Source organism: Pygocentrus nattereri, chromosome 6 (genome assembly GCF_015220715.1).
Source record: "Pygocentrus nattereri isolate fPygNat1 chromosome 6, fPygNat1.pri, whole genome shotgun sequence".
Lineage (NCBI taxonomy): Eukaryota > Metazoa > Chordata > Actinopteri > Characiformes > Serrasalmidae > Pygocentrus > Pygocentrus nattereri.
The window spans coordinates 15351176-15368047 of NC_051216.1; the positions used below are offsets into that span (position 1 = coordinate 15351176).

Sequence of the window (16872 nt, forward strand, 5' to 3'; positions counted from 1 at the left end):
TTGGGGATAAACAAAGAGGCCAGGCTATTAACAGTCAAAAGCAGAGGATAATGTGTTTGTGTACTTCCCAAAATGATGATTGAAGCTTCACTAAAGCAGGGTTTCTAGCTGTGTGGCTTCTGGCAGCTGGAAGTTCCTACATGCGGTACCACTGCAGGCACACTGCAGGCATTCCATAAAGAATAGCAAACCTGCCTGCACATGGCATACAAGAGGAAATCAGCCATTCTGAGACTGTTCTTTTTTCCCCCTCTGTGGATTTCTCTGTCTTTCTTTCCGCTCTTTCAGAGCTCAGTCTGTTGTGTCTGTGTGAATGAAGGAACACAAGGGGTCTGTTTTCCAGAGGCCCCGCCTTTCAGACAGGAGAGGCAGATGCAGATTGAGACATTTTCCTGTTTTCTCTCTCTCTCTCTCTCTCTCTCTCTCTCTCTCTCTCTCTCTCACACCCTCTCTCCTTTTTTACTTTTTTTCTTGGCTCACTTAACTTTAAGCTACCGTTCAAAAGTTCAACAATATAAAACCAGATTGTATTCAGATAAAATTAACTGTGCTACGCTTTATAGAAAAATTGCTGTATAATACCAAAAAAAGTTGTAACAATAGTGATGCTTTAAAACAGCAGTATGGAACATTTGTTGTAAAATTGAAAGATGTATTATAACAATCAGGAGGAAAAAATATGGTGTGCATGCACTGGCATGAGTCACTCTATACTGCCTAAAATAATCATTTAAAAGTCAGAGTCTTTATATATTAATGTCACACGCACAGACTCAAAGACATGGTCTGACCCAAATACGATTCACTATTATACTGATGATGATAATCATGATAATGGTAGATAATGCACTTATACCCTCTGAAGACACATCTAGTTCAAATTCTTTTCAGATAGTCTTTCAGCGCACTTGCATTGATCAGATTCAGTCATTTTGAGAAGGGGTCCGGAGCACAACTGACATTACAAAATGTGCTTCTGGATGATGCCTGCAATCACACATTCTTGAAATATGAAATAAAATGTAAAAAATACATTTTGGTGTCTAGTTTTTGAAGTTATATCTACATTGTAAAAGTTATTATTGTGTATAAAATAACCAAAAAATATATTAACATAAAAAAGTAATTCCAAACTTTTGAATGGTAGCGTACTTTTTTGGGATATGCATATTTTACTATACTTTTATATATTAAATATAACCAACTTCACCAGATCAGATTTCTTGTACATACCAGTAAAGTGATGCTGATTCTGGTTATGTGAATAATGCATACTAAACAGGGCAGAAAATGTACATATGCTTGTGTTGAGAAAGTATTCATGTCCCATGTAGAGCTGTCTATGAGAGTATTTGAAGTTTGGGAGTGGACCTTTGTTTTATTATCCTTGTGCCCCGTATCGAAAGTATGGCATTAATTCAGTTGGGGCTCTGACGATCAGCATTCCCATAGCAACCACATCAACTGTGCCATGATAGGTGGCCCAGGGGAGCAGAAGCCTCTATGGAGACAGCGGTGCTTTTCATCAGTGGGGTGAGATTAAATGTGTTCCAGACTTGGCCTCCAGGGTGGGAATTCACCTTTGCCTCAACAATTTACACAATGCATGCCAGCCTTTCTCTCTGGGATGCAGTCGAGTCCCCCCTCAGTTATTTATGTTTATGCTGAGGAAATAGAATCCTAGCGTCATTGTTGAAATCAGACTTAGGATAAAAACTGTACCAAGTCTGGGATCTGGAGGCGTCCTGGCAGAATGAATCAGGCTGAGGGTGTTTATGTTTGCATAGAAGGCTGGGAGGAGACATATAGTTGTGCTTGGAGGGTGGGCGGCTGTGGAAGTGCTGTCTGGCACGCTCTATTCTCAGACTTTAGCCTATAGCTCCACACAGTTGTGATGACAGATGCTAATTGATGGCACTTACATTACTTACATTACATCTCATATGTGATTCCAGCCTGTCAGATATTATGTGCTGGTCTTAGTGTATACTGTGAACACTGCTCAAATCCATTCCTGCTCTCCATTCCCGGCAGCAAATGCATACAAACCCACACCCAGCATGGTGGCAGGTGACAGGCAGAGATTCATGGAATGTCCAGCAGTGTAATCAGTGGTATTGATGTCAGCCTGGCTGCATCCTCTGTGGAACGGGCCATCTCCGGCCCTGCGGAGCTGCATTAATTGTTTTAGGCTGACCAGATCAGGCTAATCACATTAGAGTGGGGCAGAGGCCGAGGCTGGGGACATGCTGAAAGGGAGCCAGTGTTACTCTTGCCATAAAGCTATCAAAATCACATATGAGGCTTGGTCTGGTGAGGAGTGGAGTTGAATGTCTCTCTCTTTATTTCTCTTTCATTCTCTCTCATTGTTTTTCTTTTATGTCAGTGAATAGAAGGCAGGTTGCTTCCTGATTTTTTGTTTTAGTTAATTACTTTTCAAATTAGGGCTGTTTTTGATGTGAGACTATAAGAGTTCTGTGGGCGTTTTAACAAATCAGTGCACTCACATGATCCAGCACATAGAAATTTGGTCAAAATGAAAGTCTTTAACGGTTTTATATCAAGGGTTGACAGTTGGGGCAATCATGGGCTGGAGGTTAGGGACGGGAAGGTCAGTGGTTCGATCCCCAGTGTCTACAGCACATGACTGAGGTGTCCTTGAGCAAGACACCTAACCCCCAACTGCTCCCCAGGTGCTGCGGATTGGGCTGCCCACCGCTCCGGGCAAGTGTGCTCACTGCCCCCTAGTGTGTGTGTGCTCACTAGAGTGTATGTGGTGTTTCACTTCACGGCTGGGTTAAATGCAGAGGTGAAATAAAGACTAATAAGTGTCACTTAATCTTATCTTTGATTATATTGCAAGGTATATGACAATCCTGATATTTTGTTCATATCATGCAGCGCTGCAGACAGTATTTAATTTGCTTAATCAGTATTTTAATACTGATTATAATAAGTGCTTTAATCCCTTCAGTAGGGTGTCCAGTCTTATCCACAAAGGACCAGTGTAACTGCATGATTTTGTTCCAATCAAGCTGGATCATACCTAATTCCACATGTTTAATCAAACAGTCTTCAAACAATTGATCAGACACTTCTGTTTTGTTGGGAGTAAAACCTGCAGCTACCCCTGCCCTTTGTGGATAAGACTGGAGACCCATACATTAGACAAATGATACAAATGATGGGCTACTCTCTTGTAAATACACTGAGACTCAGTGCCCACATGAATGTAGGTGGGAAGTAGTCAGTCTGGGCAGCCCATGAGAACCAGACCCTGAGATTTCCTGCTCAAACCCACGTCTCAGACCCTTAATCTGCATGTGTACTTACAATGTGCCCTACAGTTATGCTTCACATACACACACCCACATAGTAGTTCATAGAGGTTTAGGTGCTGCTGGAATGCGTTAGGCCTGTATGAGGGCAGACGTCTCAGTCCCGCTGCTCTGATGTTTTCACATGCAGTGATGAGCTGGTGATTAGCGGGAGTGATGTAGCAGGTCTGGGAATTCTTGCAGCAGGTCTGGGAATTCTCTCATGTGAGGAAACCCCCTGATCTTTTCCATGCTGTGTGCCCAGGCTGTCTGTGTGCCAGCCACAGGACATGTTATAGCCCAGACTAGCATAGACTCTCTGCAGGATTAATGGAAAGATGAAATGTTGCAGCCATTAAGTCTGGGTGAAAAAATGCTTTAGATAAATGTAACAAACAAAATATATTTCATAATACTACTACTACTGCTATTACTGCTAATGCTACTACTACTACTAATACTAATGCTAATAATACTAATGCTAATAATAATAATTATTATTATTACTTCTACTACTACTACTATTACCATTTGTTATATATATATATATATATATATATATATATATATATATATTTTTTTTTTTTTTTTTGTGAGACCCACATATTCAAGAGCCTTGTTTACCTGGTTAGTTTTAAGAGCCAATCTTCTGGAGAACGCTCACACTGAGCTGCATGTCTGATGCATTGACCTTCTGGATCCATCAGTACTCAGTCTTTGGGACCTCATCATACCAATCTGTTACCGTTTACGCCCTGCGACAAGGGGTATATTTCACAAAGCAAGATTACTCAGTAAAATGGACAACATAAGCCCAGGTTGAGGGTTGTTCAATAAGAATGATCTGGCTAACTGAGAACTCATCCTCTTGGGTCTCACAAGATGTAGTTTCTTGCTCTGCCTGCTAACTTTAAGCTTAGTTCCATCTAACTGTGAGATTTCAGTCTCATAAAGGTGGATCACATTTTACCAGGCTGTGTCACCATGGCAGCTTATGCTACATGCTCAACCTGCTCCAGAGCAGGTAAAGTTGTAAACAGATTTCTGAGATTGGTCGACCACTCTGATCTATTTTGGGCGACTGTTTATTTATTTTTTTTGTACATTTGTGACATGAATCGTGGACAAAATGTCACTTTTTAACTGTTAAAGTATATATAAATCAAATGATTTGTACATTAAGCTCTAATATGCTAGCAGTGTTGTTTTTACTGTTATAAATGCTTTACTTTCTACATAATTATGAAGCATCATTTCCTTTCCTTCTTTGAAAAAATAAGCTGTTTGACTCTTCATGTTTCATGTGAGTGGCTGTTTATGTGCACACACATGAAGTTTAATCATAGCTTGACTGTCTAAACCTGGTTTAACAGAGCCACCATCATTAAGCAAGTTAACCATGGTCACATTTGTTAGGTTTTGTGGAACATGCTTTGTAAGACAGATCCCAGGATCACTCAGTAAACAGGATAAATGAAGTCTCGATTGATGGTTGTCCTGCAGGAATAATAATAATAATAATCCTTTAAGTTTATATAGCACTGATGGTTGAAGGAAATTTGAGCATGTCATGAATGTTGTTAATGGTTGTGATCACAGCTACCACAAAAGTGATGATCATGCTGATGATTAATTAGACTCAACAAGTCAGGCAGATACTAGCTGAGAGTTGTTATACAAAGTTGGGACTTCCCTCTAGTTTATACAGCCTTCCCAAGACTTTTCTTGGATAGCAGAGGATCTGTATTGAGTTCACTTTGATTCTTTTTAAAAGAAGTCAAGCTTGCCTGTTTATGTTTGCTCAGTGTACTCTCTATGGTGCCAGTGCGACTGTTTACATTACAGTATTTCACTGTTCTTTGTCTCTACTGTGAGGTAGTGGAGTGGTTTCGGAGCAGACGTTTATTAGATGAAGCCAAACTCAAAATGGAAAGCAGCTGAGCAAATACTCAGAGGAAGTGATGTCACTAGGTCTGAGTCACCATGGACGTCGGTCAGGGGAGCCGTGGGATGAGCCAAACACGAAAGGGGGAACATGATCCCTGTTTCCTCAATACTGAAATCATCCAGAAAAACATGGCTGAATGTTGATAGGAAGGAGAAACACTAAGATGTGGGACTGGAGGAGAAAACCAAAGAGGCCTATTATAGGAAGTCCATTCAGGGAGGCCCAACAGACGCTGTCAGGTCCAAATCTGCTCTCATGGTTTACATAACACACCTGCAGACGCTCGTCTCGTCCAGCGCTGTCTCATTCTTGGATGGCCTTCCTTTCCCCCTTCATGCCCGCTAAGGGAGAAGGAAACAGAGGGAGGGAGTTGTACCTGAGTACAGCTGCACTAGACCACAATAAAACTTTCTCACGAGCAGTCGGACTTTGAAGTTATTGCGGTTAGTTTTAGGTTTAGGCTAGGCATGGGAATGGCTATTTAAGTACATATATGCATATACGAATCTCTTGTTTAACTGACATTTGAATAAATTACATGGTTTGAATTAAAAAAAGAGAAATTTTGCCATTAAAAATTTTTTTTTTTTACTGAATGTGACATAGAACTGGAGTTGCATATATGCACACATACATACGCACACACACACACACACACAAACACACAAACACACACACACACACACACACACACACACACACACACACACACACACACCCCTTCTAAGCTGCTTATCCTCCTGGGTCATGGGGCTGCATACATATTATTTGTTAATTGTTATTGCACTGTGGGCGTTTTGCAAAGCTAATAAGACAGAAAGTTGCGATATGCACATAATTTCTCCTACTAATCACTGTTGTTTATATTGTGAGCATCAGAGTAGCATATCTCTGTGGGTATTTGTAGTGAATGTTTATCCAACAAGAAGAGTTTTGTCAAAATAACACAGGCTAATCTTTAATCACATTACATTAAGGGGTTCCATTGTGTTTGGTAATATAGTGCATTTACTCTCAATATAATATTTTTTCTATATCATGCAGCTGTCAAGAGAACAAATGTTGGGATGTGAACAGCTGGTGTCGCATATCACATAAAGTGAAATAGCAACGTCTTAGCGAAGCTAAATAGGGAAATAGATCTTGTGTTCTTACTGAAGAAAACTAGGCTGAGGTCTGAGCTTTTGATGAGGGTAATGCTGACTCATGTTGTAATCAGTAGGCAAACTTTCTCAGGACAAATCATACCAGAATTTCTGTGCTTCTGGAAGGAGCTGAAAATGACTGGATCTGGCTGTATGAGTTTCAGGAATGTGCTACAGTCATGTTGTATGATGAAAGGGAAAACCTCTTGCGCCTCTAACTTCGTGCTGGGAATTTACAGTTTGTGTCAGACAGTCTGCGTTATCAGCTAGACTTGGAACTCTCACTCCTCAGATAGCTAGAAAGCCAAACCCTGAAGTCTTTTTTCTCATATTTTATTAATTACATGTGCTTATGTTGGGTTGTGTTTGGACAGTCCTCTAAATGATCTGTAGATGCTCAAATAATTACTAAAGCATCGGGTGAAACCCATTGATTCTCACGTAGGGTTAGAGATAATTTTAGAATTAGGGACAGGTTTAGGTTTATTATTAGGATTATGTACTGGATTGAGATTGAAGATTGTGTTCCAGTGAGTGTTATGTTTGTGGTAAAGTAAAAGTCAGGGTATATTATTTGTGATATAATTTTTCTGTATTGTGTTCTTTTTTTTGCAGCCTGATGAGTTTGAGGCTGTCCACTCCCACACGTTCCGGGTGAAGACATTTAAGAAGAGCAAGCATTGTGGCGTATGCAAGCAGACAGTCAGCAAAGAAGGGCTCATCTGCAGAGGTCAGTCCTGCACAAGGGCCTGAGGGAGTTTCGAGGGGGGGTAGGGGTCTGACTTTCCAATGAGTGGTAATGGAATAGTATCATTTTGTGATACTGATGACTTGCAAAGCTCAAATAAACAAACATTACTCACCACTGCCCACTAAAGGTGTCATAACACCAATCATAAGTTGATAAAGTCACACTGTTTTTTCATTTACATGTATTTGCCTCCCAACTTTTGAAAACGCGCCCAATACTTGTTCTGTTTGCTGTGATGTAAACATAGGATTGTGAAAACTAACAATGGTGGAAAATATTTGTGGTCTGCTTTAATAATTACAGGGGCTCAGGTAACTGCAATTAAGTGATTATATAAAAATGATGGTTATAGGGTTAAAAAATGTTGTCATGGATCAATTTTGTTGTTGCATAGATTGAAGCAAGAATAGTAATACAGGATACAAAGATTGAAGCTAAAGCCTACATATCCAGTCAAAAATGGGAAGTAGGGGAATCATCTTTGTGTTTTCGCTAGCCAGATATGCTAGTTAGCTGACTTAACCCCATTCCGTTGAGTGCATGGGTGTTTTTTTTGTGTAATTGGTAATGAGGTCCTCCACAGTGTTTAATCCACAACCTACCTCTCCTTATTTGTGTTTCATTTGTGACAAATCCTCTCCAAACTCTTTCCTGTTCCAACTCTCGGGATATTAAGTACCTGCTTTAAGTTCCCCATACATAACCCTGCCGTATTATAAAGTTTACAGAGATGTGCATGCATAGCTACAGTTGCTAAGCTACTACTTGACAATGGTGTTCAGGGGCGGGATTTATGGAAGGGGAAGGCGGGGTTAGGGGCTGCCTGGCAAAGATTGACACATTCCTTAGTTATTCAGTGTGCTCTCAGTGGGAGCTTGGTACAATTATGCACTGCGATCAAGTTTCTCATAGGTGACAAAATAATTCGACACGTTTTGCTGTCCCTGCTCAAGTACCGCTCTAGGCAACCTAGTCTACATGGACGTGCCATCCCTGCAGATGCCATTATCATTATACAGCCCATGAATTATAGCCAAAGAAATGGAAAGGCAGTCATAAGCTTGTGGTTCTGGGCTATTTGAGTTCTGACAGTGGAAATGTGGCTATTATTGCATTACATTTGGCTTTGTTACACCCCAATCTGTCCCGCTGGAGTCCTGCTGGGATGCAACACTAGCGAGAAATGGAAGCCTGTTTGTCATCATAAAGGCAAAAGAAGGCCTCAGCGGCCTCAGAGGCCCCTGGGTGGATACATTATCTCCTAGAGAGAGACCGTAAGGCCATCATATTCTTCTTAAGTATGCATCGCACACACTTGTGCTGTCTAGCTGTTAAATCATGATGGTGAGGTTAAAGAGGGTCAGGGTAAATATACGTCTATGCACTGAATAAAGTAATGCATTTATGTTATTCAAATTTGTATGTCATTTTCACTTAAGCACATAAGCTGAAAGAAAAAAATGTACTACATTTAAATGGTTTATACACATTTGAATCAAGTTCACTGTATCAAATGAAGATTCTTTTTGCACCATTAAAGTAACTTTATTCAGCACAAGCTTTTAGATTTCTGAGTTGCGTGTACAATTGGTGATTGTACATATACAATGATACACTTAACCCATATTTTGATTCAGTTCATTTCACAATTTAGTATTCTCATAATATTTTGGACAAAATTTAAATGTAGAAATATGATCGCACTATACTAGATCTGCGAGGCAGAGGGAGTGCTGGAGTGAGTTTTGGGTGGTGCTGATCATTTGCAAACAGTGATGTTCAAACCATGTTGTTACATTAAATATAATTAATAGAATATCTCTTCACTCAATCCGTTGTCGCAGCAGCATGGTGCATGTGGTACCACAATGCATTGGTTCACTACCTAGTGTATAAGTCACAATATTCACCAGTACGTACTTTAATAATTGTCTTGATGCCTGTAACATAAGGCTTTTTTGCAGCATATAAACAACTCACAGAAAGCACTAATGAGGCTAGCCAAGCCCAGCCTCCACACTGTGAGGTTTTAAGACAATGCCACAGTTGAACCACCTAGAGTAAACATTGAGCCTGCCTCCTTTCCTTATAAACTCAATTTAATTTTTTTATGACTTTTTATGATTCATTGAATTCCTCGAAGCTAAAGATAAAATATATTTCAGTTTTATCATGTTATTATGCTGATATTTCCTATTTTCCTTCAGTATCTTAGACTTAGACTTAGACAGACTGTATTGTCATTCAAATTTACACTGTACAGTGCACATTAGAATGAAATTGCGTTGCATTGGCTCAGAGTAGATCAGGAAGAAAAAAAAAAAAGTAATACAGTGTAGTGCAAAGTACAATGTAGTGCATATGTAAATATATGTATATCAACAGATAAATACATTTTAAATAAGTATATATACAGAGTGTATTGCACTGGAGCTCCCATGTATGTAATAATCAAAAAAGGAAAGAATTGGAGCAGCACGTTATTTAGAGTTCAGCAGTCTTATGGCATGTGGGAAGAAGCTGTTTTTCAACCTGGCTGTTCTGCTTTGAAGACTTCGGAACCTCCTTCCAGAGGCCAGCAGCGAGAACAGTCCATGGTGGGGTGGGAGGGGTCTCTGTTTATGTTCTATATCTATATTTTGAATCACATAATTTTCTGTATTTAGGTGAAACAGCTCATTTTGTTTGGGGAACAAAATTGTATTAGTTGTTTGCCAGGCTTGCAACATGTTAAAATTAACCACATCTTTGGGGGAATTTCTAACATTGCCACTTTCTAAAGATTATTGAGCAATTAAACAAAATGTGTTGTATTGTGCCCTCCTCTGTTCTACTCACTGACTGCGTTCCAGTCACTGGAAATGTCTGGAAGGCCTGATATGAGCTGTGTGGATACCACGTGGGTGTGTGTTTGGCTTGGCACTGAAAGAGAGGAAAGAGCAGTGCCTCCGCTCTCCCAGCCTGGCATGAGCTGTATGTCGCGCACACAACTTCAGCTAACAGAACGTCACCTCTACCCTCACCTCTGCTGTCTCAGGAGGCCTGAATGGAAAAACTTCATTACGCTCTCTCTTCCTCAGGAAAGCAGCCACTCAGTGGCCAAATGCACACAAAAGGCCAGAGGTTCCTGCAACAGCTGTGTACTTGCGTATCATAAAACGTGACATGGGTGTCCATGCCTGAGCTGTTTTCTGTGTGATCGCTATCTCTGTATCTTCTTGTCACAGCCATTTAATCTGCTCTTATGAAAGTTTCATGCTTTGCCAAGGCAAACGACATTGTTATGAAATGGACACACAGCGCTGTCTCCCCGTTCCAAGAGTTATAAAACCAGCAGGGTTGTGAGAGACACATGAGGCATTTCAATCACTGTTGCCTTCAAATAAACATCCCACACTCTGTGCATCAAAACAACCTGCAGTGCAGCATGTGTCTGGAGACGCTCTCAGTTCAGCACCTTCTTATCCCAGCTCTCTGTCTCTGCTGCATGATGAGCTCAAGCAGCGGGTCAGAAATCTTTCTCACCTCATCGCTCTTGTCCGTCTCTGTCTTCGATAAGGGCCACAGGTCCCTCAGAGTAGCCAACTCTAAATGTCAGAGAATGTTTTTATTCAGCAGCCCCCAATATATGGGACCTATGCTGTAGATTGTAAGAGACTACACAGTCAATCACTGACATACTCTTCAGGTATGCATAATTGGAACTAATTACATTAGTTAAGCTCTGCTAGAAAACCAGCATAGATCGTCATGGCTGATCACCTGCAAAACCAGCATTTGTTTTGCATTCGATGCTGGCATGCTGCAGCATGACCATGTTGGGTGACCTAAACCAGCACCAGACTAGCATAAACCAGCACGAGCTAACTTATACCAGCATGGAATTTATGCTGGTCTTTTTTAGTAAGGAAATTAAAATGCTAAAACTAGCAAAGCCTAAAAAGTGCCTGCCAGCAAAGTTTAGTACACCTCCTGCTGTAACACATGAATCATCTGAATTTTTATTTGAAATTATATTCACAGAGTTTTTCTCCTACCCTAATTTGGTTAATATTCAATTAACCAAAACTGTTTGCCATTCTAAGTTGTTTAGCTTTGCTAAAAACTGTCATATAGCTAAAACTCAGGGATCTTGACTTTATTGATTTCTATGGAAAATTATCACAATATTATATAATGTCAGAAACCAAGCAATTTGATTTGAGGTTGCCTAACAATGCAACCCAATCTCAGGCGTATTTGTACTGATTGTGGCCTGCAGTTTGCATAATGGTGATTGCCATAGATAAGCGTCCACTATTTGTTAGCTGCATTAGCCTCAAAACATTAGTACAAAATTAAAGAAGCGAACTTCAGACCAGACATTAATGGAATTGAACTGATTTCCTTTGCTGAATTATTGATTTAAGCGCTTGCTTATTAGAGAAGCTTATGAGCTGAGTCAGCTTTGTTACTAAAAGGAAAACCCCACACACTGACCCCTAAGCTCTCTGATTAGCGTTATCTCTCTTAATAGGATGTCATTTTACTGATTGCGCAGAGGAAGGTATTGATTTCCCTTCACATCCGGCAAATCTGTTACCGTCATGTGGGCGCTGTAACTGATCAGTGTAGCTTCAGTGAATCTCTGATGTAGAGCTGGTTAATACTGACCAAGTTTGGTACTTGGGCCTGTCTGCTTAAGCTCTGCTCTAAATGGGAGGCAGCTGCTCTCACTGTTCAATATCCTCCAAGGCCTAACCTCAATCAATCACGGCAATGTGAAGGACAGCTTCATCAGCACGCTGTCTAATGAAAGCTCCCCCACAGGCCCGACTGCTTCCTGTGCTGTGGAAGATGGTGAGGAAGGGTCTATGAGGTTAAGGGTCTCTGGGGCTGTGGGTTTTTTGCATGTCTAGTTGTTACATAACAATAGCACTCTCTTTAATGAATAGGTTAGGCTTTGTGAGCACCACTGTGAGCTCCTGCATGCTGTAGCTGCTGTGAAGATGTTAAGATTTACAGGTAGTTACAAGTCTTAATTGCAGAATTCAGCTGTACAAGAACTATTGGAACTCAAATACCATGTACAGTTCTTAATGGATAATAATATGTATATATAATTTTAAAATCAATTTGAATATAAGTTGAGTATATTGACCTGTTGATAAGGGCTTTAGGACTTTGACGGGCTGCTTAAAGTGGATATTTCATAAATTAGCGTTTCCAGTTTAGCTTATTTTTATTAGGTTATAATCCATCTCCAGCAGAGCAGTCCTGGCTTGATAGGATCCATTCTTATGCATAAAGCACTTCAAAGATAAGCCCTTTGTCATAGCACTCACAAAACCACCAAACAAAGAGCAATTCTTCTTTTACAGGCAGCTGTGCTTCATCTTGGGGGGGTGGTGACCGGACTGGCTGCAATGTGTGGTCTGAGACAAACGGATCAGACTAGGAACCACTGTTTTTTAAATTTACTGGATTCATGTAATTTGCATGGGATATTGAATTCAGGTGAGCATAGTTGTGTTTGTTTGTCTGCATTAGTGAGTTAAATGAGGCTTAATTACTGTCTGATTTCTGGTTTGTAGGTAAAGTAGCTTCAGCGCAGGAAGCTGGCCAATGTGGTGACTCCACTTGGCAGTGTTAGGTGTCATTTTAAAATTAGCTGTGTTGCAATATTCCAGATAATGCTGTGCCTTGGAAAAATAAATAGAGGAAAACCTGTCCATCAGCAGGAAGTGAGAATTGTTGACTCTGGTGCTAAGAGGGAGGGAGAATTAAAGTAAGTGTGTATGCAGTGCCAGCACAAACTGCTTTGCCCTTCTTGGCAAAGCACAATTTTAACATCCCAAGCTGATTTGCAACGTCTAGGGCTGCACCTTATAGACATAAAATGTGATAGGCAAAGTTATTGGATGTCATGATGATATGTCATGATGGTATGAGAAGCAATACATTATTATTGAACTACTGTGCTACTAACTAGATGTGCTGCAAGCACAGACTTTTTTCCACTGTGTAAACAGAAATCTAACTAGACTCTTCTTGCTATTCACTATTGTGCAAAATAATAATAATGAAAAAAAAAACAATAGCTATTTACTCAAGCATGTATTTGTACACTGTAAGGCTAAACAAGGTCACACACTTTCACTGATGCAAAGCACTGTTCTTATGAAGCATCAAAACCTATCTGACTGCTAATAGCGCCCCCTTGTGGAGAATTTGCAGCCTGTGAAATGAGTTCTTTGAGATACTTTAGCCTGGAAACACCCGGCTTTTTCTACTCATGTTTGCAGACGTGTTACAAAGACAAATAAATGTGTGCATTTTTATTTTCATTATAGACCTACAAAAACAAGTAATTCTATATTCAGCCATTATGCTTCATACATGTTGTTTATGCATTTTACACACAACAGTGAAAGAGAGATTAGAATTTTTAAGAATTTTTACAGGCTTGATGTATAGAATAGAGTAGTTTTTGAGGTGTATGTGTTTTGTAATTGGCTGTTTAGGTGAGTGGTTAAGTTATGCTGACATTCTTGCTAATCGATTGTCGCTTTTTCTCTGTGCATGTGAGATAATATGACCCACTTTATCACAGTCCTTATTGATGTTTATTGCGAAAACTATTTTTGTGATAACGAAAAATTACAATGTATGGTGCAGCCCTAATCACAACCACTATGCAACAGCACATGCTTTGTGTATGTAAGCAACATGTAGTAGCCACCTTCAGTCCTGTAAAGATATACAGATACACACCCTGACGTGTGTGTCTGTTTTAGAGAGAGAGAGGAAAAGTTATTAAGCCACATCAGAGATGGCATTTGAAGACTTGTTCCATCAGCTATCATTACTGGCTTTACCATCCAATCTGTGCATCTGTTTTTGTTGTTGCCCTGTCTAAAATTTGTTTCATCACATGAAAGCTTTTTGGTTGGTTCGTTTGAATGTTTTAATGTCAAGTTTGTGCTACTAGAAGAACCCTTTTCAAAAAGATTCTACATAGAACCACCTACAGCACATGGGCCATTTTGTTGAAGAGCCCTTCCACAATGCAAAGAACTCATGCAGACGGTTTTTTGAGTGTTCATGGTTCTATACAGAACCATTTTCTTTACTAAAGAACCCTTGAAGAGCCATCCTTTTTGAGTGTGTAGATAGGAGTGGTTGCTGGATGACTGGAGGAGAAAATGAAGCAGATGTTTACAAAAGAGGAAAACCTGGAGATTGTCAGGATTATGATCGACCATAACTCACAGACAAATTTGAAATTAATTCATTTTTTTTCACTCTACAGTGAGTCAAAACAGCTGTTGTGTCATAAATTGCCTGTGAGGGCTCAGGGGATGATTTGGGCCTGGTTGTATCCCCTTGTTGTAATGTCTGCATTCATTCATCAGCACATAAAAATCCTATCAAATCCTGATTTAGCCCTTTCTTCCTGTCCAACCTATCAGTAAATAGATTTTTTTTATGTTCATAGAAGCTTTGCAGGTATTTTTCTTACTCATCGGACAAGTAACAGCAAGAAATTTCAAGTGTTCAACTCTTTTGTCTGTTATACAGTATAACAGCTGTGGGCTCTCTCTCTTTTCTGCACCACACTTTGTTTACAAACATTCTTCAGTCACATGTGCTGCTGTTCTTTCCATCACCTTTCCAGCCGTTGCCAGGATGTGTTGCTGTGTTCAATCACAATAGCTGAATGACGCAGTTTGGCCTGCGTAGCCCGGTCTGTGAGGTCAGTGGGAGAGGGGCTAGTGTGTGTTTGGACATGAAAGAAGTGGTTGGTGTGTGTTTGGCTGTGGGACAAAACCTGCTGTGTCCTGGAACATGAGCTCATCCATTTATTTTCAATCCAGAGAAGGGCAGTACTCTTGCTTTCTAATCCCACTGATTGATTTGGCATGTGGAGCACATGATGCCTGTATGATCATAACATACATTACCTTACTGAGATGAAACTTGCTTGTGAAAAAAAAAAGCTCTGTGGTTTGATTGGCATTCTGGCTTTCGTTATTCAGTAAAAAATACAAACAACCCTCTTGGTCACCTTCAATGTTATGCAATGAGATATGAGCCGGCCTGAAGAAGGTTAATTGTGTGATGCATGATTGCAAGTGTGTACATACATGGACAGTCATAGACACTCTCAAGGTGTCCAGTTTTATCTGCAAAGGGCAGGTGAGGCTGCAGGCTTTCATTTCAAACAAGCAAGAGCACACCGGGCTTCACTAGTTTAAATAATCATTCAATTATCAAATAACTGATCATGTGCTCCTGCTTTGTTGGATTGAAAACCTGGAGCCACATTGGCCCTTTGTGGATATGTTTTGACACTCCCGCTCCATATAAATATGTCTTTACTCATATGTTACAAAAGGAATTTGTCAGTTTCCATACACTCACCCTCACAATACACACGCACATTACCTATCATAAACTCTCCCTTCATACCTGATTAGAGCGCCCCAGAGCTGCTGTTGGTCTCCTTGAATTGTATTAGTGAAATGAGTAGAGGAGATTGATGTTGCTTCAAATTGAAATTGGCTTCTACTGATGATGGATCGCCTCTGTTCTACCGTTCATAACATTACGCTAATCAAGTAACTGTGCCACTGCCTATCTCACCACACTCTCTCCGATTATTCCAACAGAAAATACCGGCAAAAGAGTTCTGATCATTTTTATGGTTGCTTTTATTATTTAAAATATATTTTAATTCCTTCTCCATGATTTGGAGGAAGCATATATCCAATGTTGATGCTCTGATTGATGCTCTGTAATATGTCCAATGACATGTCCAGTGCACACGAGCGTTTGAAAAGACCTCAGAACTCAGTTAAATAAGTTAAGTAAAAGCAGTTAAGTAAAAGTAATGCTGCCACCTTGTGGAAATGTGCACAGTTGCTTTACTTGCACTCACAGTTAGATTTCTTGACTTGTCATTGACATACTAGTGTAATAATTTCTTTTCTCTCTATTTAGAGGAACCTATTGCAGGGCTGTAACTCAATATATTATGACCGCATCTTTGAATTTTCCCAGATCTCCTAGGAAGAGTGTCACTTTATATTCAATAACCTTTCTTTGTTTGTTGAGAACTCCAGGTAAGTTCTTTCTCCACAGACTGCCTAAATTATTTGTTAAAATTGGGTACTTTGATTACTGGGATGTGAAATACTGTGCTAAAGCCAAATAGCAATTTAAAAACTTTAATTATGGCACCACTTTCTGTTTCTATTAAAAGTGACTGAATCTCTACTGTGTGGCCAGTTGAGATGAGAGTATACTGGATTGGACAGAAGTGCTTATTTGTGAAATTGACATAGGTCCTCCACCATTTTCCAATTACAACAAATAATTCCACATCCACAGATGTACCTTCAGACACCTCAGCCAAAAAACACCCAATTCTCTTGACTGTCTTAATCAGGCTTTAGGTATAGATTAGACATTGGGTTGATCAGAGTGAGCTTGTTTACACCATGCATTTACATTTTCTGGGTATACTGGGGATTGATTTCATTTACCCTTTTCAGTAAAATGATAAAGTGAGACAAATTTGTTTGTCTGCATAAAAAGTGTGTCAACACTTATGTTTTACTCCCAGTAGCCTACTGTAAACATTGCTTCTCATCTTTTACTAACAGTGTATTATACGCTGTGAAATATTCAAAGAACGCATATAAAACAGCAACAAATCATCTGCTTCCG

The 16872-nt window shown here is 39.9% G+C and overlaps 1 protein-coding gene across 8 annotated transcripts in view; it reads left to right on the plus strand.

Annotated features, from left to right (window-relative positions):
* tns1b (tensin 1b) overlaps window positions 1-16872 on the plus strand; it is a 271589-nt gene that overhangs the window by 99441 nt on the left and 155276 nt on the right. For all 8 annotated transcript variants that reach the window (XM_037539401.1, XM_037539398.1, XM_037539400.1 and 5 more), the window contains exon 2: window positions 7026-7140. In XM_037539401.1, the coding sequence (XP_037395298.1) occupies window positions 7026-7140 (115 nt within the window). The remainder of the gene's footprint in view (window positions 1-7025; window positions 7141-16872) is intronic.